This window comes from Monopterus albus, unplaced genomic scaffold (genome assembly GCF_001952655.1).
Source record: "Monopterus albus unplaced genomic scaffold, M_albus_1.0 scaffold6.1, whole genome shotgun sequence".
Taxonomy (NCBI): Eukaryota; Metazoa; Chordata; class Actinopteri; order Synbranchiformes; family Synbranchidae; genus Monopterus; species Monopterus albus.
This window is the reverse complement of record NW_018127886.1, coordinates 4,290,417-4,309,081: the sequence shown is the minus strand read 5'-3', so window position 1 is coordinate 4,309,081 and position 18,665 is coordinate 4,290,417. Positions and strand designations below refer to the sequence as shown.

Below are 18,665 nucleotides of genomic sequence, written 5' to 3'. Positions count from 1 at the left end.
CCTCTTTAAATCTCTGTCTCCCCACACTCTCCTTCTCATGTTCTGATTGTGGTGGGAACACTCCCGGCCCCAGCAGATCATTGTAATATATGATGCTGTTAGTTTCCTTATGACAAGCAGTTGGGTACCACCGGTCACCACTGTGCTGAAACACTTTTAATCAGCCAGAACCAACTGTGAAAGCCCAAGCCCCACACGGCTCCCCACCTGCCAAAACCGAGCAGTTCACCTCAGCAACCTCAAAGCGACAGCTAGTATTTAGCAATATCGTGTGGCAGTCCAGCAGCTTTGACTATAATGTACGCACTCACGGTGCTAACCTCTCCCAGCACTGGTACCCCCTTCTAAGGTTATATTACAACACAGTGGGAGCTCCGAGAAAGTAGACGAGGGGAAGGAGTGATTGTTTGGAAGTTCTCAAGACAAGCTGGCATTTTCCCAGGCTACAGTGGGGGTAGGCTTTCTCTCAGCATGCCATACCCTGTGTAGTTTGATTAAAATTGTGAATTACAAAGCGCTGCTAAAGTATATGGTCTCTGTTGACCTTTTTTACCCATCAGCTTCTTGAGTCAAACATGCCCACAAATAAAAACTTGTATTTCAACCCCTTGAGACACTTGGTGGGTTTTCCCATTGTAATCATTCTAAGAAACATCTCAGTGACATTGTACAAAACAAAACTGGGCTTATGGTAAAACATTACATCACACGGTAGAATTGCCAGTATGTTAAGCGCATTTGTTCCATGATGAAATAACACTGAAAAAAATCAGATTTATTTCTCAACATAAAATGTCTTTACCTGGACTTGATGGCAACAACATGTAAGATTACAGACTCCTGAGAAACCACAGACCTGAAAGTTTTGCATAGGTGTCAACCAGAATAGTAACACTGTTACAGTCCACTGTGATTTAACAGTCATAGAAGATTAGATGAAAACTTGCAGTGAACACAGGCAGAGAAATGACATCATCAGCAGTGGCAGCACAGCTAAAGCTGGCAGGTGTTTCTTTCTCTGCGGCTTTTCCTTCAGCCTTACAGGAAATAACGGGTGTCAGCTCCCGTTTACTGTAGAATGTTATTTAGATTTTTTTTTTTTGTGCGTGTACTTTAACATGACAAAAGTAAAAAGATCCTGAGTACAAATCCTAGTCCTGGTGAGTAGTGATGTATGACATGAGGCAGTATATAATGTGCCATGTAAAACCATTTCAGACATGAAGGTCAAATACTGTAAGCTGATTGGTTTCATACTTCTTTAAACCTGCAGGTTTATGAAACATAGTCAAAACAAATTTGATCAAAATGCATACAGTACCTCTCTGTTACAGAAAAGATATTTTAGAGATAAAAAACCTCATATACCTATAGCACTGAAAGGCAGGAAGATGTTCACCCCATTCTTTTATTAGCTGTAGATAAGTATTACATAAACAGATAGATACTAAAGCAAGTTGTGTAGAATTGCCTTTTACCTTTTATTCTTTCTGAATTCTGTGTTTAATTAAAACTATACCAGAGCAAACAAACAACTTTTAAATATTACACCTCCATGAAGAAATAACAAAATTAACATCCTGATTGTTAACTCCATGGTATGACCATTATTCATTAGACTCTACCTGTCAACCTCCACCTCCCTACCTCCAGGCTATAATGCTAGCTTTCCATTAACAAAGCTAAGATAACCCAGTGACAACACTAGGGTTATTTTGTTTAGCCCTCCAGACATATTACAACTGTTTTACAGGCACTCTACATTATGAGGAAATTGATCTTTTGTGTAAAATTGGACGCGTTCCCCTTTAAAGTCAACCCTGTTCCATTCTCAACCCAATTCCAGCTCTCACTTGTTATTAAGCCTAATAGTACAGAGAATATCAGAGACTATATATTTACCAGCTTCTTATCCAAAATTTATTTATGCTTCATATTTTCTTAAATATAACTTTTATTCAATATTTAACAGCTGGCTTGATCTCATTAGATGATTTCTGTGTTAAATTGCAATGGATCTTTCACATCCTACCTTCCCACACAGTTAAATGGAAAAACACATTCATGACTCTATTTTGCAGTTAATTAAATCAAATATTGGCTGTAACATATCTCTGCATGTGGCTACAGACACATATCACAAAGAAGGTGGCTTATTTAAGCTGTTTATCTGGTGTGACAATGAAGCCAACACTAAATGCTGCCAAGTAGAGTAATAGGGAGATGCACTTTTTTTCTTATTGTGCCAATATTTAATGAGAGAATGCTTTAGGGGTTGAAGATATTGAAAACGCTGACCTCTGACCATTTGCTTTTGTTGGGCCTCCTTAATCGCAGGGAAAACATCAGCCAATACTATTTATTATGCTTTGTGTTATAGTAACAACAACCAAGCAAATAATCTTCTGCTTGCCTCTTGTTCCCTAAGCTCTTCATTTGGCCTCTGGCACCATACAAGTGAAGAGTCTCTTTCCTTGGAGAGCTGCACTCCCCAAGACCCAGTCGAGCACTGGAGCACTTGTCAGCGACTCAGCGCATTGTAGCATGAATGGTGCAGTCTCAATGCAAATTCTTCCACGCTATCGGGCGGCAAAGGCCAGCACTGACTGACTGGTTGTGTTAATTTTGCTGCCTTTCAGTCCTACTTGATCCACAGTCGTCTGGACCTCAATGGCAAAAGAGTTAAAAACATCAGAAGTGTCAGTGCAAGAATGTATTATTGAACCGCGAAGCAACGGATCATTAACAAATGTCTGGCCACAAACAACCAGCTGTGGTTAAACAAACCAGGGAGGTAGGCTCGATAGTTTACCTCACTGCTGAGTCTCTGTTGTCAGCCATCGATAACCTTGTGCATTGAGTAGTTTCAGGGGAGAGTCATTTAACACAGTGGGTGATCAGCATCAGCAGGACCCAAGCAAATTTGAAGGAGGAAATATGTGGCTGTTAAACCACAAACAGGCTGTGAAGTGGTTGTGGGATTTTTTAACTGTAAATGTAGGGACACGTGCACTGTCTCGGTCATTCTGCCTATAGCGATGGAGCTACAGTACACAGAGACACAGACTGAGGTTACTCAGGGGATGGCCCATGCCCTCACCAGCACAATGCCCACTCTCAGCATCCTGCTGACTCAGGCACAGCACACACAGACAGGCATTTGACTGAGACCTGCTGTGCACAGACTCCAGGCCTGAGGGCATGCACTGCAGGGCTGCGCAGACCAGCCATGATTTATAAGCTAGTTTTCACAAGGTTGCAACTTCTGCAGTACAACTTTTCCTTACTGTTGAGGAGACACCCTGAAAACTGACTTCATGATCATGTTACAGTCCAAATCTAAAGATCACAATTCATCTTCTGAGAATAATCATTATTCCCCAAATTCAGAAATGACAGCAAAAACTCCAAATGTCCTCAATATGAAATCATCCATCCAAATTTTACACAGTATTAGTTTAATGCCTTTCCTTTATTACCTTAAAAAATTATGTAACTATAATATGATTCTGTCATTCAATGGCAAAAGAAGTAAACTGCTAAAAAAATTTAAGGGAACACTTGATCATCACAGCAATTCTGTTAAACTTTAGGCACATCAATCAGTCTTTTTAGGAAGCACAAGTGAGTGTGAATTAGTTTCATCTGCTTTGGTGCAAATTAAAGTGACAACAGGTAGAATAGAGAGGCAAAAGCAAGCCAACCCCTAAAAAGAGAATGGGTTTACGTGTGGTGGCCACAGACAAATGTTCTCTCCTGATCCTTTCTGACTGATTCTTCTCAGGTTTTGTGTTTTGCTAGTGTTCTTGTCACCACTGGTTGCATGGGGCAGTACCTGCAGCCCAGTCAGTTTGCACAGGTAGTCCAGTTACTACAAGATGGCACAACCATACGTACAGTTTCAAGAGGGTTTGCTGTGTCTCCCAGCACAGTTTCAAGAACATGGAAGAGATACCAGCAGCTACTGGTGTGCAAGTGTCTGACCAAACTATCAGAAACAGACTCCATGAGGGCTAGACGTCCTCTAGTATGACCTGTGCTCACAGTCCAGCACTGTGCAGCTCGACTGGCATTCGCCAGAAAACACCAGAATTGATAGCTGCCACTGGCATCCCGTTCTCTTCACTAGTAAGAGCAGGTTCACACTGAACAAGCTGTGACAAGCATGAAAGAGTGTAGAGATGAATATTACAATATGCTGCCTGTAACATCATGATGTACGACTGGTTTGGTGGTGGGTCAGTGAAGGTCTGAGGAGACCTATCCTTGGAGGGCCGCACAGACCTCCATGTCATAACCAACGGTATCCTGGCTGCTGTGAGGTACAGGAATGAAGTCCTCAGAGTGATTGTCAGACTTTACGCTGGTGCACTGGGCCCTGGGTTCCTCCTGGTGCAGGACAGTGCCTGGGCTCATGTGGCCAGAGTGTGTAGGCAGTTCCTGGATGATGAAGGCACTGATGTCATTGACTGGCCTTCATGTTCCTCTGACCTAAATCCAACTGAGTACCTACATGACATTATGTATCGGTGCATCTGACGCCACCAAGTACCACCACAGACTGTCCAGGAGCTCACTGATGCCCTGATCCAAGTCTGGAAGGAGATCCCCCAGGACACCATCTCAAGAGCATGTATAGATGTTGTCAGGTGTGCATACGGGCACACAGGGCCCAAACACACTTCTGAGTCACATTATGAGTTGTTGTGGTGCAATTTGGATGAGACTGTAATTTTAATTTTTCACTTTGATTTTCAGTGTGATTTTGAGTACAGCCCTCCATGGGTTGATGATTTTGGTTTCCATTCACTGTTGTTGTCATTTTGTTCTGAACAAATTATACAATGTACATTAGTAAAAGTTTTCAACTTGAATCATTTATTATCAAGATCTGATGTGTGATTTAAGCGTCCCTTAATTTTTTGAGCGGCTTATTAGTAAAAGAAGATCCTTTACAAAACAAAATATAGCAATGAAAACAAGCAAGGTGTTCTCCTTTGGGATATTTTCCTATTCTCATTTTATACTTTATTATAAAAAAAACTACAAATTACAACCAGTTAAGTAAAAGCACAGAAGTATTGTCAACAAAATGTACTTAAAAGTAAAAAAAATAAAATGCAGAAAAACAGAAGGGGAATTGTTATTACAGTATTTACATACAGCATTATTGTATCACTTTTGCTTATGCAGTATTTAAAAGGCATTTGAAGGTTGTAGCAAGTGAAAATGAAGCTTAATTTTAATTATTTCATACACAGTTGAGTTGGTTCATTTGTAACAATGCATCACTTTTATAAAATCTTTATAGGCCTGTTTTGTATGTGAAATCTTATACAGCACAGTAACCAGTAATAATACTGCAGCTGTGGAACAGAAATGTTTCGTATTTGTAACCAAGTGTGGTACTTACTTGTAAATACTTTTCACTGCTGTTGTTTGCAGATCTGTGATTCAGAATGTGAATAAGTGGAGATTACATGCAGATGCTATCTTCTCTCTTGGCTTACTGACTTGTGTAATATCTTTGGAAATATTTGCAAGTCATAAATAACTCAGCGTGCAACAAGTATGTTGTCACTTCCAGTCGTTTTTAATGTCTGTTTGTGGGTTGTGCATTCAGACAAGTCCTCTGAAGAGACCTTCACACCAGACCATGATTGTTGTCAGCCTCAGGCAGTACTCAGTTGTAATAAGTGAGAGGTCACAGGCCTTTTCCTGCTATATGACACTTTGGCTGAAGTGGTGACAGCACAGGAGCCTGGATGCATCATCTGCAAAGGGAGCAGTGGACACTGATCTGTTTCCCAGCAGCACTCTGCAGAGCTGTGTGGAGGCATGCAGGAGGTGAGTGACAGTACCACAGTGTGATCGGTCTTACCACTTCCTATTGTTCCCCTGTTACTGATAACCCCAGTGACCCGGGCCAAAGGAAGGAAGGCCATCACTTGGTTTGTGGTAGTGGGCTTGTCAGCTCTTTGTCCTGAGATAACTTATTAACCCACTGAGTCCGTCGGGAGAAGAAAGATTTCTCACATGGCTCACCGTATGGTTAACTCAGAGTAAACAACTTTTCATCAGTCTGTGTAAAGAAGCGGAGACAGAGACAAGAAAGAGAGAATGTTCTCCAAGGATAGTGACCATAAAGATTTCATTCATTTCAAAGCAAGCTGACACAAACTGTAAATAAGCTACATTGTAGTCATGAGATGGCAGAGATGACCATGCAAAGCAGGAGATTTGAAGACCCACTGAAGCTTTAGTTTTAGATCGGATGACATTTTTAAAACCCCTGTGAGAAAATGTGGGAGTTGCAAATACAGATATGAGTAACTGTGAGAAGTAGCAATCAAAAGAAAAACACTGAAAATTATTACAATAATCAAACAGACTGAACAGACCTTCAGTTTTTGGAAAGTTATTATTTAATTTTTGTTTGTTTTGTAAGCTGAGGATGTACTGTTTAAGAAGCAGTGTGGTACAAGGGCAGAGCTTTTGGGAATAATCACATTTGTACAATTCTGACTGACAAAATGTTTCACTATAAACTGATTAAGGGATGAAGAAGGCAAATTAACAGCAAAGAGGAGCTAATGCATGTTGGACAACTTTGATTCAGTGTACATAGACAGTCCAACAGATATTAATGTTGTCAACTTAGTATCAAAAGCTGTTCAATGCAGATCAAGTGAACAGTGTGGCCATGGCAGACTGAGACAGACAGACTAGAGTTATCCAGGATCATCCCACACTTCAGGCACATAGCTGATGTCACATGTCTGCTGTGTACTGTTTTGCTAATGTGCAAGTCCAAATCAGCATGCTTTACAATCACTTCATCTGTTTCACAAGTGGCCAAAAATCAAGACTGCTTTAAGGGTGGGAACTGAAAGAAGAATTTGACCCGGTGTCTGCATGTCCAAAAATACCTTGACACGAGCTAATGTAAAATGATGTGGTTGTGTGCCTAAGGGTGAACAGGAAGGAAGCAATGGAAATGGAATAGCATCATGCACTGGGCTGGTGACTATAAAGATGACTGTGCACACTATGAAAGAGTCTTTTGTGCAGCTGTAAAATTAGCTATATCTGCTCTGGTCTGCTCAGTATGGAGTATACAGTACATAAAGAATATAGACTAACACAGAGCATGTTGATGCATGGGAATGTTGTAATATTTTAACTCTCAAATATAAATTATTTTATTGAATACACAGACATCTTTAGTCCCAAACATGTATCAGGGAGTCTGCCATGAAAACATACAAGATGAGATCCTTACGCTGAGATGAAAAGTAAAAGTATGCATTATGCACTTTTATTTGAGCACAGTACAATGCACAATATGTTTCTATTACTACTACTATTTTTGTCAGCAGTAACTTTTCTAAATTATTTCACAAAATGCTGTTTTAAGACAATAGTGTAGCCGCATCAGGACTTAACACAGTTTGGTTGCCATCTTGTGGTTAATATGATGTATTACGTCGGGTTATCGAGGTCGTCCTATAGATAATAAGCACAGTGACAACTCAGTAAATTCAATTATTCTCTTATTTCCTAGCATAAGTGGCGCTTAGCTTGATGGCTCACTTTTTACTATCTTCCTTGTCAAATGTAAGAAGTTCTACCAGGCTTGTAATTAACTAGGGCTATGTAAGTAAGCAGGATAAGTGAATCAAACAGTTTGAAAGTAGGCCGCAGTCTACCTGCTGAAAAAGTCGCGTTACGGAAGCCTGGAGGTACAGCCTAAATTCTGCAGAATGGAGTTGGTAGTTGTTGATAATGATTCTCAAAGTGGCAGGTCAAAGACAGATACTGCTGCGTGGTCAGTCATATTTCAGGTGAGACGGTATGTTTTGTTAGTTAATCCAATAAAGTCTCACCACTGCCAGGACGCTCTCAGCTTCAGACTGAGGTGAAGATAGCGCGTGTGTTAGTATACATTCAGGTCACGGAAGTAGTTAACCCTTGGTTTTGCTAAAAGATGTTAGAAAAACCCAGGTAACTTAAACACTCAGAAGTTGCCATTGTTTTGAACGGCTCTATACAATTCAAAACGATACTTATAACCATCTGGAAGATAAAATATTCAGACCACTGAATAATAAAAATCGTTAAGTCGTTAAACAAGTGACTGTTTCCTAACTAGGTGGTCGGGGGGCGCCATCTTTGTTTTGATTACGAAGTTGGTAGTTAAAATATTGAGATTATACTGTAAATGAAACAGTTTTTTAAAATCCTGGTGGTTAGAAAAGTCTCTGGGAATATTTCTAGTACATTAGTAAATGTTTTTTTTCCCTTTCAGAAATGGACTGTTAATAATCTATTGTTATTTCTCTGACGTCAGTGTATGCTAATATAGTATGGGGGACCGGAGGATAAACCAGAAGGATACAAGTAGGACCATTTTGCCTTTTCTAGAAGGACTCAAGTTTTTGCTAGTGTGAAACACTCTGTTGCCATATTCCAAAGCAGTTTAAGAAAGCCAGCTCTAAATGTTTTTTTCCTGGAAGAAAAGTAATGGAAAAAGATAAATAGAGATGCTGCAAAGCTAAATAGAGATGCTGCAAAGCACGTTTCCTTTATTTAGTTATGCTTGTTTTCATCATCTTATACTGATTTAAATTTATATTCATATACATAAACTCTCATGGTAAACAAATTAATTAAAATTGGGAATTTTGGGAGAACAATAAAACTGACCCATCCTTTAAAAGTAACTAATTAGCATAACTAGTTAGTGTTACCTAATAATCACCAAACTGGTGTCATGGATTAGTCATACATATGGTGACTATTTATGCAAAAAATAAAATAGGAACTTGAATATGTGTTACATAGCATGATATAAAGCAACTAAATGTATAAAGAACGCCATTTAGGAGTATCATTTTTCATAGTTGAAATTGTGAAATAAAAAAAGACTAGATCAGTTGTGAATTAAATTTTCATATGGTAGACACACTTTCTTCTGTTAAGCCCCTGGTACTGAAGTTACAGTTACACTGAAAATTGAAAGAAACAAGAAGCTGTGTCAGATTCTGATTCACAGTGACTACTACTTAAGCTAGATAATGATTACTAATGTGCTTTAAACTGTTTGTTATTAGTTCCTTAAAAAAACAACACTGTGTAGCACTTTTTGCTCCCATAAAGTATCTATCCAATTTCTATCTGACTAAAAATACCTAACAGTCTCACTTCTCACCCTTAATGCTGTCTCCAAATATCCAAAATAGGAATCTTTGTCTACTATTTTATTCCCTCTATAGTGCCATAATTAAAACATTGCACCTGTGTTTGACACAAAAGATGCCACCAACCAAGGATGCTTGGTAATGGGACCGTACACAAACTCCTCTCTGTTTAAACATCATGTCAGTGAGCTGGTGCTCAATGTGTCTGTTTACTGGGCTTTGTTTAATTGATGCTTAATTGCCGGGGCTGACATGGTAAACAATTAGGGTGAAATTCTGTCGCATTAGCTGTTGTGAAACATCCCAAACAGATTCCAATCTTAACTCCAAGAACTGACTCATAAGAGCCTAATCCTGTTGATGGAAACAGAATCCCACCCATGTCAAAACGGCCCACTGCCCCAGGTGCAGTAGCAACACAGGCTCTGGCTTGTCTCCCTTTATCACAGCTGATGAATTGGGAGGACCCTCTTGGGCATGCAGCCCAGGCTGTGGCTTTGCTAATTAGAGGGACTGTTTTCTCATAAATATCTATAGTGATGAAAATTAGGCAAATAAAGGCTGTAGTTGCAGCCTGAGAAAGTGTGAGATGCAAATTCTGAATGCAGAGTGACACAGTGCAGGAAAGTCTCAGTGATGTGTGTCTTTGCAAATGTAAGGGTTTCATCTTTTAGCCGCTGTGATACCAATACCTAAACGTGCTGCAGGAATGAGACTTTTGTTGTAAAGAAGCCACCAAACACTCTGTTTAATTAAGCAGTCAAATATACCTTATGAGGTGTTTTTGTTTTAAATTACCAATGGGAACCCATCACCGTTCAGTACATTCAACAGCAATTAGGGCACATTAAGCATCTGTTAAGCCCAGTTTAACAGTTAATAGTGTTAGGTATTTTTAGTCAGATAGATATTGGATAGATACTTTATGTATTAGAAATGTTTAGTGGAGATAGGATGTCTAGTTAGACTGTTAAATGCTTAGTCATGCTTATGAGTTTCTACAGGGTACATCTGGTCAAGGATACTAGAAAGAAGAGTTGATGACTGTCAGCAGACAGGATGTTTAATATTATTATTATGACGTGTATAACTGTAGCCTTAGCCATAATATGTTCTTATGTTTAAGTCACGACATGTTACTAGAGGTCGTGTGAGAATGTTTTTAGTTACACACCACTTAATCAACAGATACACACACACGCACATTGATTTCATATTTTGACTACTGCTATGACCAGCTGCAAAGCTGGTAAGAGAGACGTCTCGGTTGACGTTTCGCACTGTTTTGAAGTTACTTGGACTGTCTCGTCTCTCAGAGTTAGCAATGGTAACAAGAACCAAAGGCCAACAATAGTGAGATCAGGACTGATAGTGTCATAGACGTTTTGACAGCGAGGATGGTGTTCTCTCTAAGTCTTACTGATAGCTGTAAACAAAGGCTCGAGCCCTCCACAGATAAGACATCTTCCCTGAAGGTGGTAGAGTTTGCATTCTAGCTGAAAGTAAGCCCTGGTTTAACCAGACATCTGGGCCATAATTTCAGGCATTTAAAGAATGTATATATAATGTTTACATTTGTTAAAGTTGAATACTAATAATAAAGGAAATGTAGATGCAAAACAGACACAGGATCACAGATATACTGTATAAAGGCAAGAATTCAAAATTTGCAGGAACTCGTAGTTTAAAACCATGAAATTTTGAGCGCTTTCAACCACATTTTACTAGATTGAAAGAAGCAACTAAAATGCCTTTTGAGGTTGAAATATTTTATTATACAGTGTGGTTGGTTGCTGCCTTACAAGGCATTTTTATAGAGATTTCAGTAGCTGAAGAAATAGCTTTGATAGTAAATTATTTATTAATGCCTTACCCATCAGTAATATCCATTAATAAAGAGCATGTTTGGGTTGTCAGGCTGTGTAAAACCCATTTGGCTGGTGTATATCCTCTGGCAGCTTGCTTAGTCTTTTTATTTAGTTCTTTAATTCATCAAGAAGAGTTCTGAAATGGACCACTTCTTAAAAAGAGCTGCAGGAAATCTAAGACAAAATCTATTAAAGAACAACTTCTCAACACTTAGCATTTCAGATTTGATTTCTAACTGCAGTGGAAGAAATCTTTTTAATGATATACAAATATTTATAGTTCAGCCTTGATAGTTTCCTATAAAGTTAGAAACTTGAGTCTTAAACAGCTTATGTTATATTGGAGGAGGACATAAACCAGCCAAATAGATTTTTTACAACATGGCAGATGTCATTGATTTATAAAGCCTTAATAAATAAACCCAGCAGACATGATCTAAGTAACATAAAAATACTTTGAATAATTATTTTTGTCTGATATGGTTTACCTATAGAAATATTGAAAATCCAAAATCTACAAATATGCAAGCAAACTTTTTATTTCTAAAGCTTTACTATTAGGCAAGACATCTACATCACTGAAAAATCTATTCTTTGTATATTTGTGCTGTGAAAATTGTGTAAAGCTCTGCATGTCCACCCCCTGCACAGGGAGCCTCAAACAACAATAAGAAAACACGTTTTGGATTTTTAAATTATAACCATTTTTTAATCCTGTCAATAAATTAACCATGACTTGTTTTGGTCTGTTTTTATGTTGCTCAGGTGCAAATGAATCACATGTGTTGCAACTTCAGTGTCTTCTCTCCATGTTCCTGGCTCTCTTGCACCATCTGGAAAGGTTGCATAGGAAAGAGTTGGATCCACTGTCACTCCATGACATCACACCAATGAGGTATCAGTTGACTCACACACCTCCTATGACCCCCTTATATGCTGAGGGCCTGACTGTTGTTGGGGCCAGCAGCAGCTGCCAGGGGTGCTACTGTAAGGTACAGCTGGGTTTTGAGCTCTTATATCACTTACTTGATTAAATATCATTATATAGAATGAATGAAAATGACCTAAAACAAACAATAGTATCATTTGACTTGCTTTAAATATAGATTTTAGCAAATATTTAACAAATAAAACAATAGCAAAATTTGTAATGTTGTGTAACCAGTCAAGCGGTTTGGTAATGGAGAGTCTATTTAAAGTTCTGAAACATTATACCTCTGTTGGAGGTGGCTGCTGTAAGGGCACGGGTATTACGTGCTCAGATGCATCACTCTATATTTATCAAATCATGGGGTTTGCTGTGCTGCGTGCGCATGCAAAAGAACGATCACCTGAGGACATACAACATGGTGCTGCTGAGACTCCTGACTTCCTAGACCTTCACCTCCTGTAGACCAGGATCACAGCTGAAATCTGACAGGTAGGAAACATGATCAGATGTACATATACGTACGCAGACAGCTAGAGATGTAGTGATTAATAATGTTTTCTGTTGTCATGCTTGGAAATATTTTTATTTCATTTTATCACTCATAATTTTAGCTTACTGTCTACTTTTAATTTGCTGCCCTGAAAAGATTATCATTCCATTATATTGCTAGAGATATTGTAACAAGTTGGTGACTTTTATTTATATTATGAACATTTTTTTAAATTGTGCTGCAAAATAGCTTGTGTTTCTTTAAATTCAATGAATGCCTTAATAACCTGTTGATGTATGTAGTTATCTCGGTAATTCAGGGTTTAGTATTCAACCTTCTAATGTTTAGTTTTAATCTGAGAAGATTTATGTATGATGCTAACATTGGCTGAAAGAAATACAAACACTTAACAGTTATTGTTTTAATATTGTACCTCTTTTGATCAATTTTCCAGGTTATATTTCAACCTCCAAGTCTAAATGGATGACTTTGAATACAGTGTGGAGATCTGTGATCGTGACTGGGAATGTTTCTTTATGGAATGCGAGGAGTGTAACCTGCTTCCTCCTCCATCAGCAGGTGTGGATGACTCGGGGATGAGTGACATTGATGATACAGGGTCCATAGTTGCTAAGAGGATTCAGAAAGTTGACCTAATGGTAGACTATTCAGAGGCTGACCACCCAATTGATGGCCCCCCAGACTGTGAGGGCCCTCCTGTGGAGCATTACCTCAGCAAACACGGTGTCAGTGGAATGGAGAGCGTCCTTTCGGGCAGTGAGGAGGATATACACCTGCAGTCTGTCAATATGTTCTTCGAAAGGCTGAAAACTTTTACTGAGGGTGAGACGTTTGCTGAGCCAAGCCAAGTGAAAGCTGGAGAGGCAAAAACAGAGGAGAAGCAGAATAGTGATGGACAACAAGCCAGCAGTAGCACTTTGCCAAAAAACATCCCCAAGTTAAACTCTCTGCCTGCCAGGGGTGAAGCAGCAGTTGACAAAGAGACCATGAGGCCTGTCGACATTTTCAGCAGTGTAAACGCAATGAAAAAAGTCAAGCCTGGTTTCAGCATTTCCCCTGAATCTGCAGCCAGTAACATATCAGCTTACCCTCAAAGAGAGTTCTTCATCAGGGAGCAAACCTGCACAGAAACCACTGTAAAAGAGACAACGCAGAAGAATCAGTTTAATGACTCGCTGGATGAGGTTGTCTGCTCAGAACCAACAACTCACACAGATGAAGCGATGAACATGGAAATGCGCACAGCCCTGACTGATGTTAAACAGGAAGATTTATTAACAAGTCAGTTTGCTCTTAGTAAAAAGTGTAGCGCTGATTTACCAAATAATCTGGAGATGGTGACAAATGTTAAATGTAAGGAGGAGCAAAACTCTAATGTTCCACAGATGAATGCAACAAGCACAAACAAAACAGCTACCCAGGAATCATCTCCATCAGCCTCTATCAAAAGGAAGAGAAGGAAGAAGAGACGACTTAGTGTTGAGCCAGCTGAGAGCGGGCATGGATATGGAAGTCACGTTTTAGTCAAGCAGGAGACTCAGGACTCAGAAGAGGAGCAGGATACATGGAGAGGAGGAACAGGCCTGTGTTTATCTGAGGAAACCAATTTATTTTACTCACATGAACCACAAAAAAATCATCATGTCATGTCATCTTTGTATTCAGACAGTCTCCCAGTGAGGTTATCTGCTAGGGAGATAAATGAAATTTCTCACTCTGTTCCTGCACATGGTGGTCAGTACCAACATTTACAAGACAGCATAGTTAGACAGGGAAGATGTAAAGCAACAGGCTCAGGTGAAAACTCAACTAACAGTTGTCAGTCAGTAGTCCCATTGAGTCAAACCGATGAGAGTGTAATGTCGGTACCAAACAACAGCAGTAATGTGGTAACAGCTTTACAGCCATGCATGAAATTACAAGTAGAGGAATTACATGAACTGAATAAATGTTCTCGGTTGCCTCTTTCACTTACTACCAGTGTAACTAGTAAATCAGACCAGGCCAGAGAAACAGCACTTAGAGAAAGAAAGGCTGCTCCTGCAGGCAGCTTCAGGCAGTCTAATAAAGTGATTCATTCTGTCATTGGTTGTGAAAATAACCAAAATCTAAAATTCTGTGCAGCAGAGGTCAAATCAACGAGTAACAGTATTTTACCGAGCGCAGTCTCAGATGACCTTGCTGTGGAGGTCAACCAAAATGACAGAGTATCTGTTGCTAAGTTAGTCCTGGCTGTACAGGCTGGAAATTCTGGCAGAGACAACCACACACTGTGTCAAAGACATCCTGAACCCCAACAGCAGCTGGAAATCGACTGTCAGGACATAGACCAATATGACTCTTCATTGGGAAGCACTCGCCTTTCTACATCTGGTACAATCAGTCCTGACACTCATAACGCAAAGCCCCAGCAATTCAAAACCAGAGCCTCTTCCTTTTTAGATGTGATTTCCAGCAAAGTAACCTGTGCTAAGTTAGCATCAGATTGTATCAATACAGCCTGTGATAAAAGCTGTCTCTCTAATCATCCCTCCAGTTTATATATGAATGATACAGAGGTTAAGGAATCACAGATGATGGCTTGGAATCCTTGCCCACCTGATGAAATTAATTTAACAGGCCACAGTCAGAGAGAAACCAAATTGTCCATGTCTGAAGACTTACTGATAAGTCCTTCAGAAATGACACTGGAATCATCTTGCTCTGCTTTAGATACAGAATCTGTCATGTCACTCTTAAATGAAAATATCACAGACATGTCAGCAAGTTTTTGTTCATCTGTCAGTCAGATTGCGTCTGGAGGTCAAGGAGAACAAAAAAACCCAATCCTGGCAAAACATGAAGAAGGAGACGCTCCATTTGTACCTAAAAGCCAATTTGTATCAAACGATTCATCAGAATCAAGATGTGATTTATTGGATTTAGCAGAAGATGCCATCACAGCATCTAGAACTGAACCTAAAATTCCACTTGATTCAAAACATTCATTTACCATGTCATCTTTTTGGAGTGAGATGGAGAAGCTGACAATAAATGACATCCTGGATTTGCGAAGGATGAACAAAGCTGTTTCGTCAAGCAGCCTTCCACCTTTACAGGAAAATGAGCAGACTGACTCGGGCTTTTTTACGCAACTGGATGAGCCCAACCCCAAGCAAACCAATGAGTGCACGTCGAATGTTCCCGATTCTGCACAATCAAGTTTAGCTTCTGTTACTACATTTGATTCATCCTCTTCAGGAAGTGTCATGTGGGAGAGTGAACCTGTTCCATCGAGTCTAGGTGCTGATATTTACCCAGAGGATATGTTATTCACATCTGTCGATGACATTTCTCAACCAGCCCTCTCTGGAAGGCAAATTTCTAAGAATATTAGTATGCACAATCTATATGCCCTAGAATCTGAATCTTTCAGCTCCACATGGAAAGGTCAAACTTTACCTACCTTAGACAAAGGAGAATTAGAAAAAGTAGAGTACTTTACTGATGAACATGCAACTAAGGAAGACACCGACTCTTTGCCTTCCTCTTTGACAGACAGCTACAGAACAACTCTTGTGGATATATTTCAGTACCTCTTTGGTGTAAAGCAATCAGTTCCCAGCCATTCAGCTCCAGATAACATAACCACCTTCTCCACTGATGGAAATTCTGTCCCTGAAACCTATGATCATTTTTTCTCAGAGTTTGATACCGAAAGTCTCTTCTGCCCTCTCATCACAGCAGATCAGGAGAAAGACAATCTGGTTCCCATCTTTTCCTGTTCTCGTTCAGCTAATAGAAATCTTCAGTTCCCTGAGGCTTATGATTATTTCTTCACATCATTGTCTTCAGATGATTCTTCTGATGAAGAGGGAGATAACTGTGGTCCTGTGAGGGTGGTGACCAGGTTCAGCCATAAGGCAAACACATCTCAGATTTCCACAGACATTTATGAGAATTTCTACACAGATAATGACCTTAGACAGAATTTCTTCTGGAAAGGAACACTCTCCTTCAGGAATATAAATTTGACTGCATCTACAATTCAGAAGCAGACTCTCTCAAGCTCTCAGTCTATTGTACCTTTGAGGCAAAGTAAAAGATCCCTTCGATCCACAGTTTGTCCAAGTAATGTTCTTGGAAATCAAGATGTAGTGTTTTCTGATCCACTTCTCTGCTGCCTGGAGGACAGGATCTCCAGGCAGTTAGCACAGTGGCCCTTCAGATGCGAGGACCTACAGATGGCTGTTTCCACTCCCAGTAAGTCTAATTTCACACATTGATGCATCATTGAAAATATTAATTAGGTTTTAATATCTGCTGTAAGAGCCATTATGGATTACTATGCAGTAGCAAAATAAGTATGCAAGTCATTTTCTGGAGTTAAAACAGAAATGGCTTAATTTAGGATCCATTATGAGTGGTTTGGGGACACATGTTCAATCCAGAAAAACTTCATTGTTGTTCACAAAGCAGGGCTGTAAGGGTTTGCACAATACAACACAGTTCCAGCTATCTGCTAATTACAAACTAGGATCATAACAAAGATCCTAGTTATGTTTTTAAAAGAGAAATTTGACAGGAATTTACTCTTACAATTGAAAGGATCATCTGTGATTAAAATATAAACAAAAGTGTAGGACCCTCACAAAAATTCAAAATGTGAAGTTTAGATCTGGTATCATGCTCAGATTGATTAAAGAGGACCTATACCAGGTGACCAGGTCACAGTATGACAGAACAGTCCCAGCATACAATTATGGGGTTATGCTCAGCTGTTGGTGTCTTAATGCCAATTATAATATCCCTGAATTCCCACAGGACTCTTCTGTGTATGGCTTTATCATCTTATGTACTGCATTTGTATGAACAAATATGATTCAAAACAGTTTTTAATGTAACATTGTTATCTTTGAAGGGTTGGATTCCTCCCTCCTGCCTCTCAGACAGTCAGATATGTGTCTGGTTTGTATTGCTTTTGCTTCATGGGTGCTGAAGACTGCAAACCCACAAGTGGGAGATGCCTGGAAGGCGGGTATGTACAGCTGAAATCAGAGGTTTACATATTCTTAGGTTGAAGTGTATGACACAAGTAATTTTTCCATCAGTTGTTTGATTATTTCACTTATTTACTAAATCACAATTCCAGTAGGTCAGAGGTTTACATACACTCAGTTGACTGTGCCTTTAAACAGCTCAGAAAATTTCAAAAAATGATGCAATGGCTTTAGAAGCTTCTTATAGGCTAACGGACATAATTTGAGTCAATAGGAGGTGCACTGGTGGATGTATTTTAAGGCCTACCTTCAGACTCAGTACTTCTTTGTTTGACATCATGGGACAATCAAAATAAATCAGCCAAGACCTCAGAAAAAAAAATCATACACCTCCACAAGTCTGGTTCATCTTTAGGAGCAATTTCCAAACTACTGAAGGTGCCACTTTCAGCTGTACAAACAATATTATGCAAGTATAAACAACATGGGACAATGCAGCCATCATCCCGCTCAGGAAGGAGACGCATTCTGTCTCCTGGAGATGAACGTACTTTGGTCTGAACAGTACAAGTCAATCCCAGAACAACAGCAAAGGACCTTGTGAAGACACTGGAAGAAACAGATACCAGAGCATCTATAGCCGAGTAAAACGAGTCTGATGTTGACATAACCTGAAAGGCTGCTCAGAAAGGAAGAAGCCACTGCTCCAAGACTGCCATAAAAAAGGTAGACTATGGTTTGCAGCTACACATGGGGACACAGATCTTACTTTTTGGAGAAATGTCCTCTGGTCTGATGAAACAGAAGTTAAGCTGTTTGGTCATAATCACTGTTGTTATGTCTTGGGAGGGGGCTTGCAAGCCGAAGAACACCATATCACCAGTGAAGCATGGGAGTGGCAGCATCAAGTTGTGGGGGTTCTTTGCTGCAGGAGGGCCTGGGGCACTTCACAAAATAAATGGCATCATGAGAAAGGAAGATTATGTGGATATATTGAAGCAACATCTCAGGACATTGGCCAGGAATTTAAAGCTTGGTCTCAAATGGGTCTTCCAAATGGACAGTGACCCCAAGCATACAGCTGTGGCAAAATCACAAAGTTTCAAATCATCACAAAGGCCTGACCTCAATCCAATAGCAAATTTGTGGACAGAACTTAAAAAGTGTGTGTGCACA

General features: G+C 39.6%; 1 protein-coding gene across 2 annotated transcripts in view; it reads left to right on the top strand.

Moving 5' to 3' along the window:
• The first annotated feature begins 7,765 nt into the window (after positions 1-7,765).
• noc2l (NOC2-like nucleolar associated transcriptional repressor) overlaps positions 7,766-18,665 on the top strand; it is a 70,296-nt gene continuing 59,396 nt past the window's right edge. Inside the window, exons 1-2 of one of the 2 annotated variants that reach the window (XM_020614756.1) lie at positions 7,766-7,844; positions 11,834-11,963. In XM_020614756.1, the coding sequence (XP_020470412.1) occupies positions 11,878-11,963 (86 nt within the window). In that variant the 5' untranslated portion in view covers positions 7,766-7,844; positions 11,834-11,877. Of the gene's footprint in view, positions 7,845-8,341; positions 8,401-11,833; positions 11,964-18,665 lie in introns of those variants that run through there. The other variant, XM_020614747.1, reaches the window with a different exon arrangement.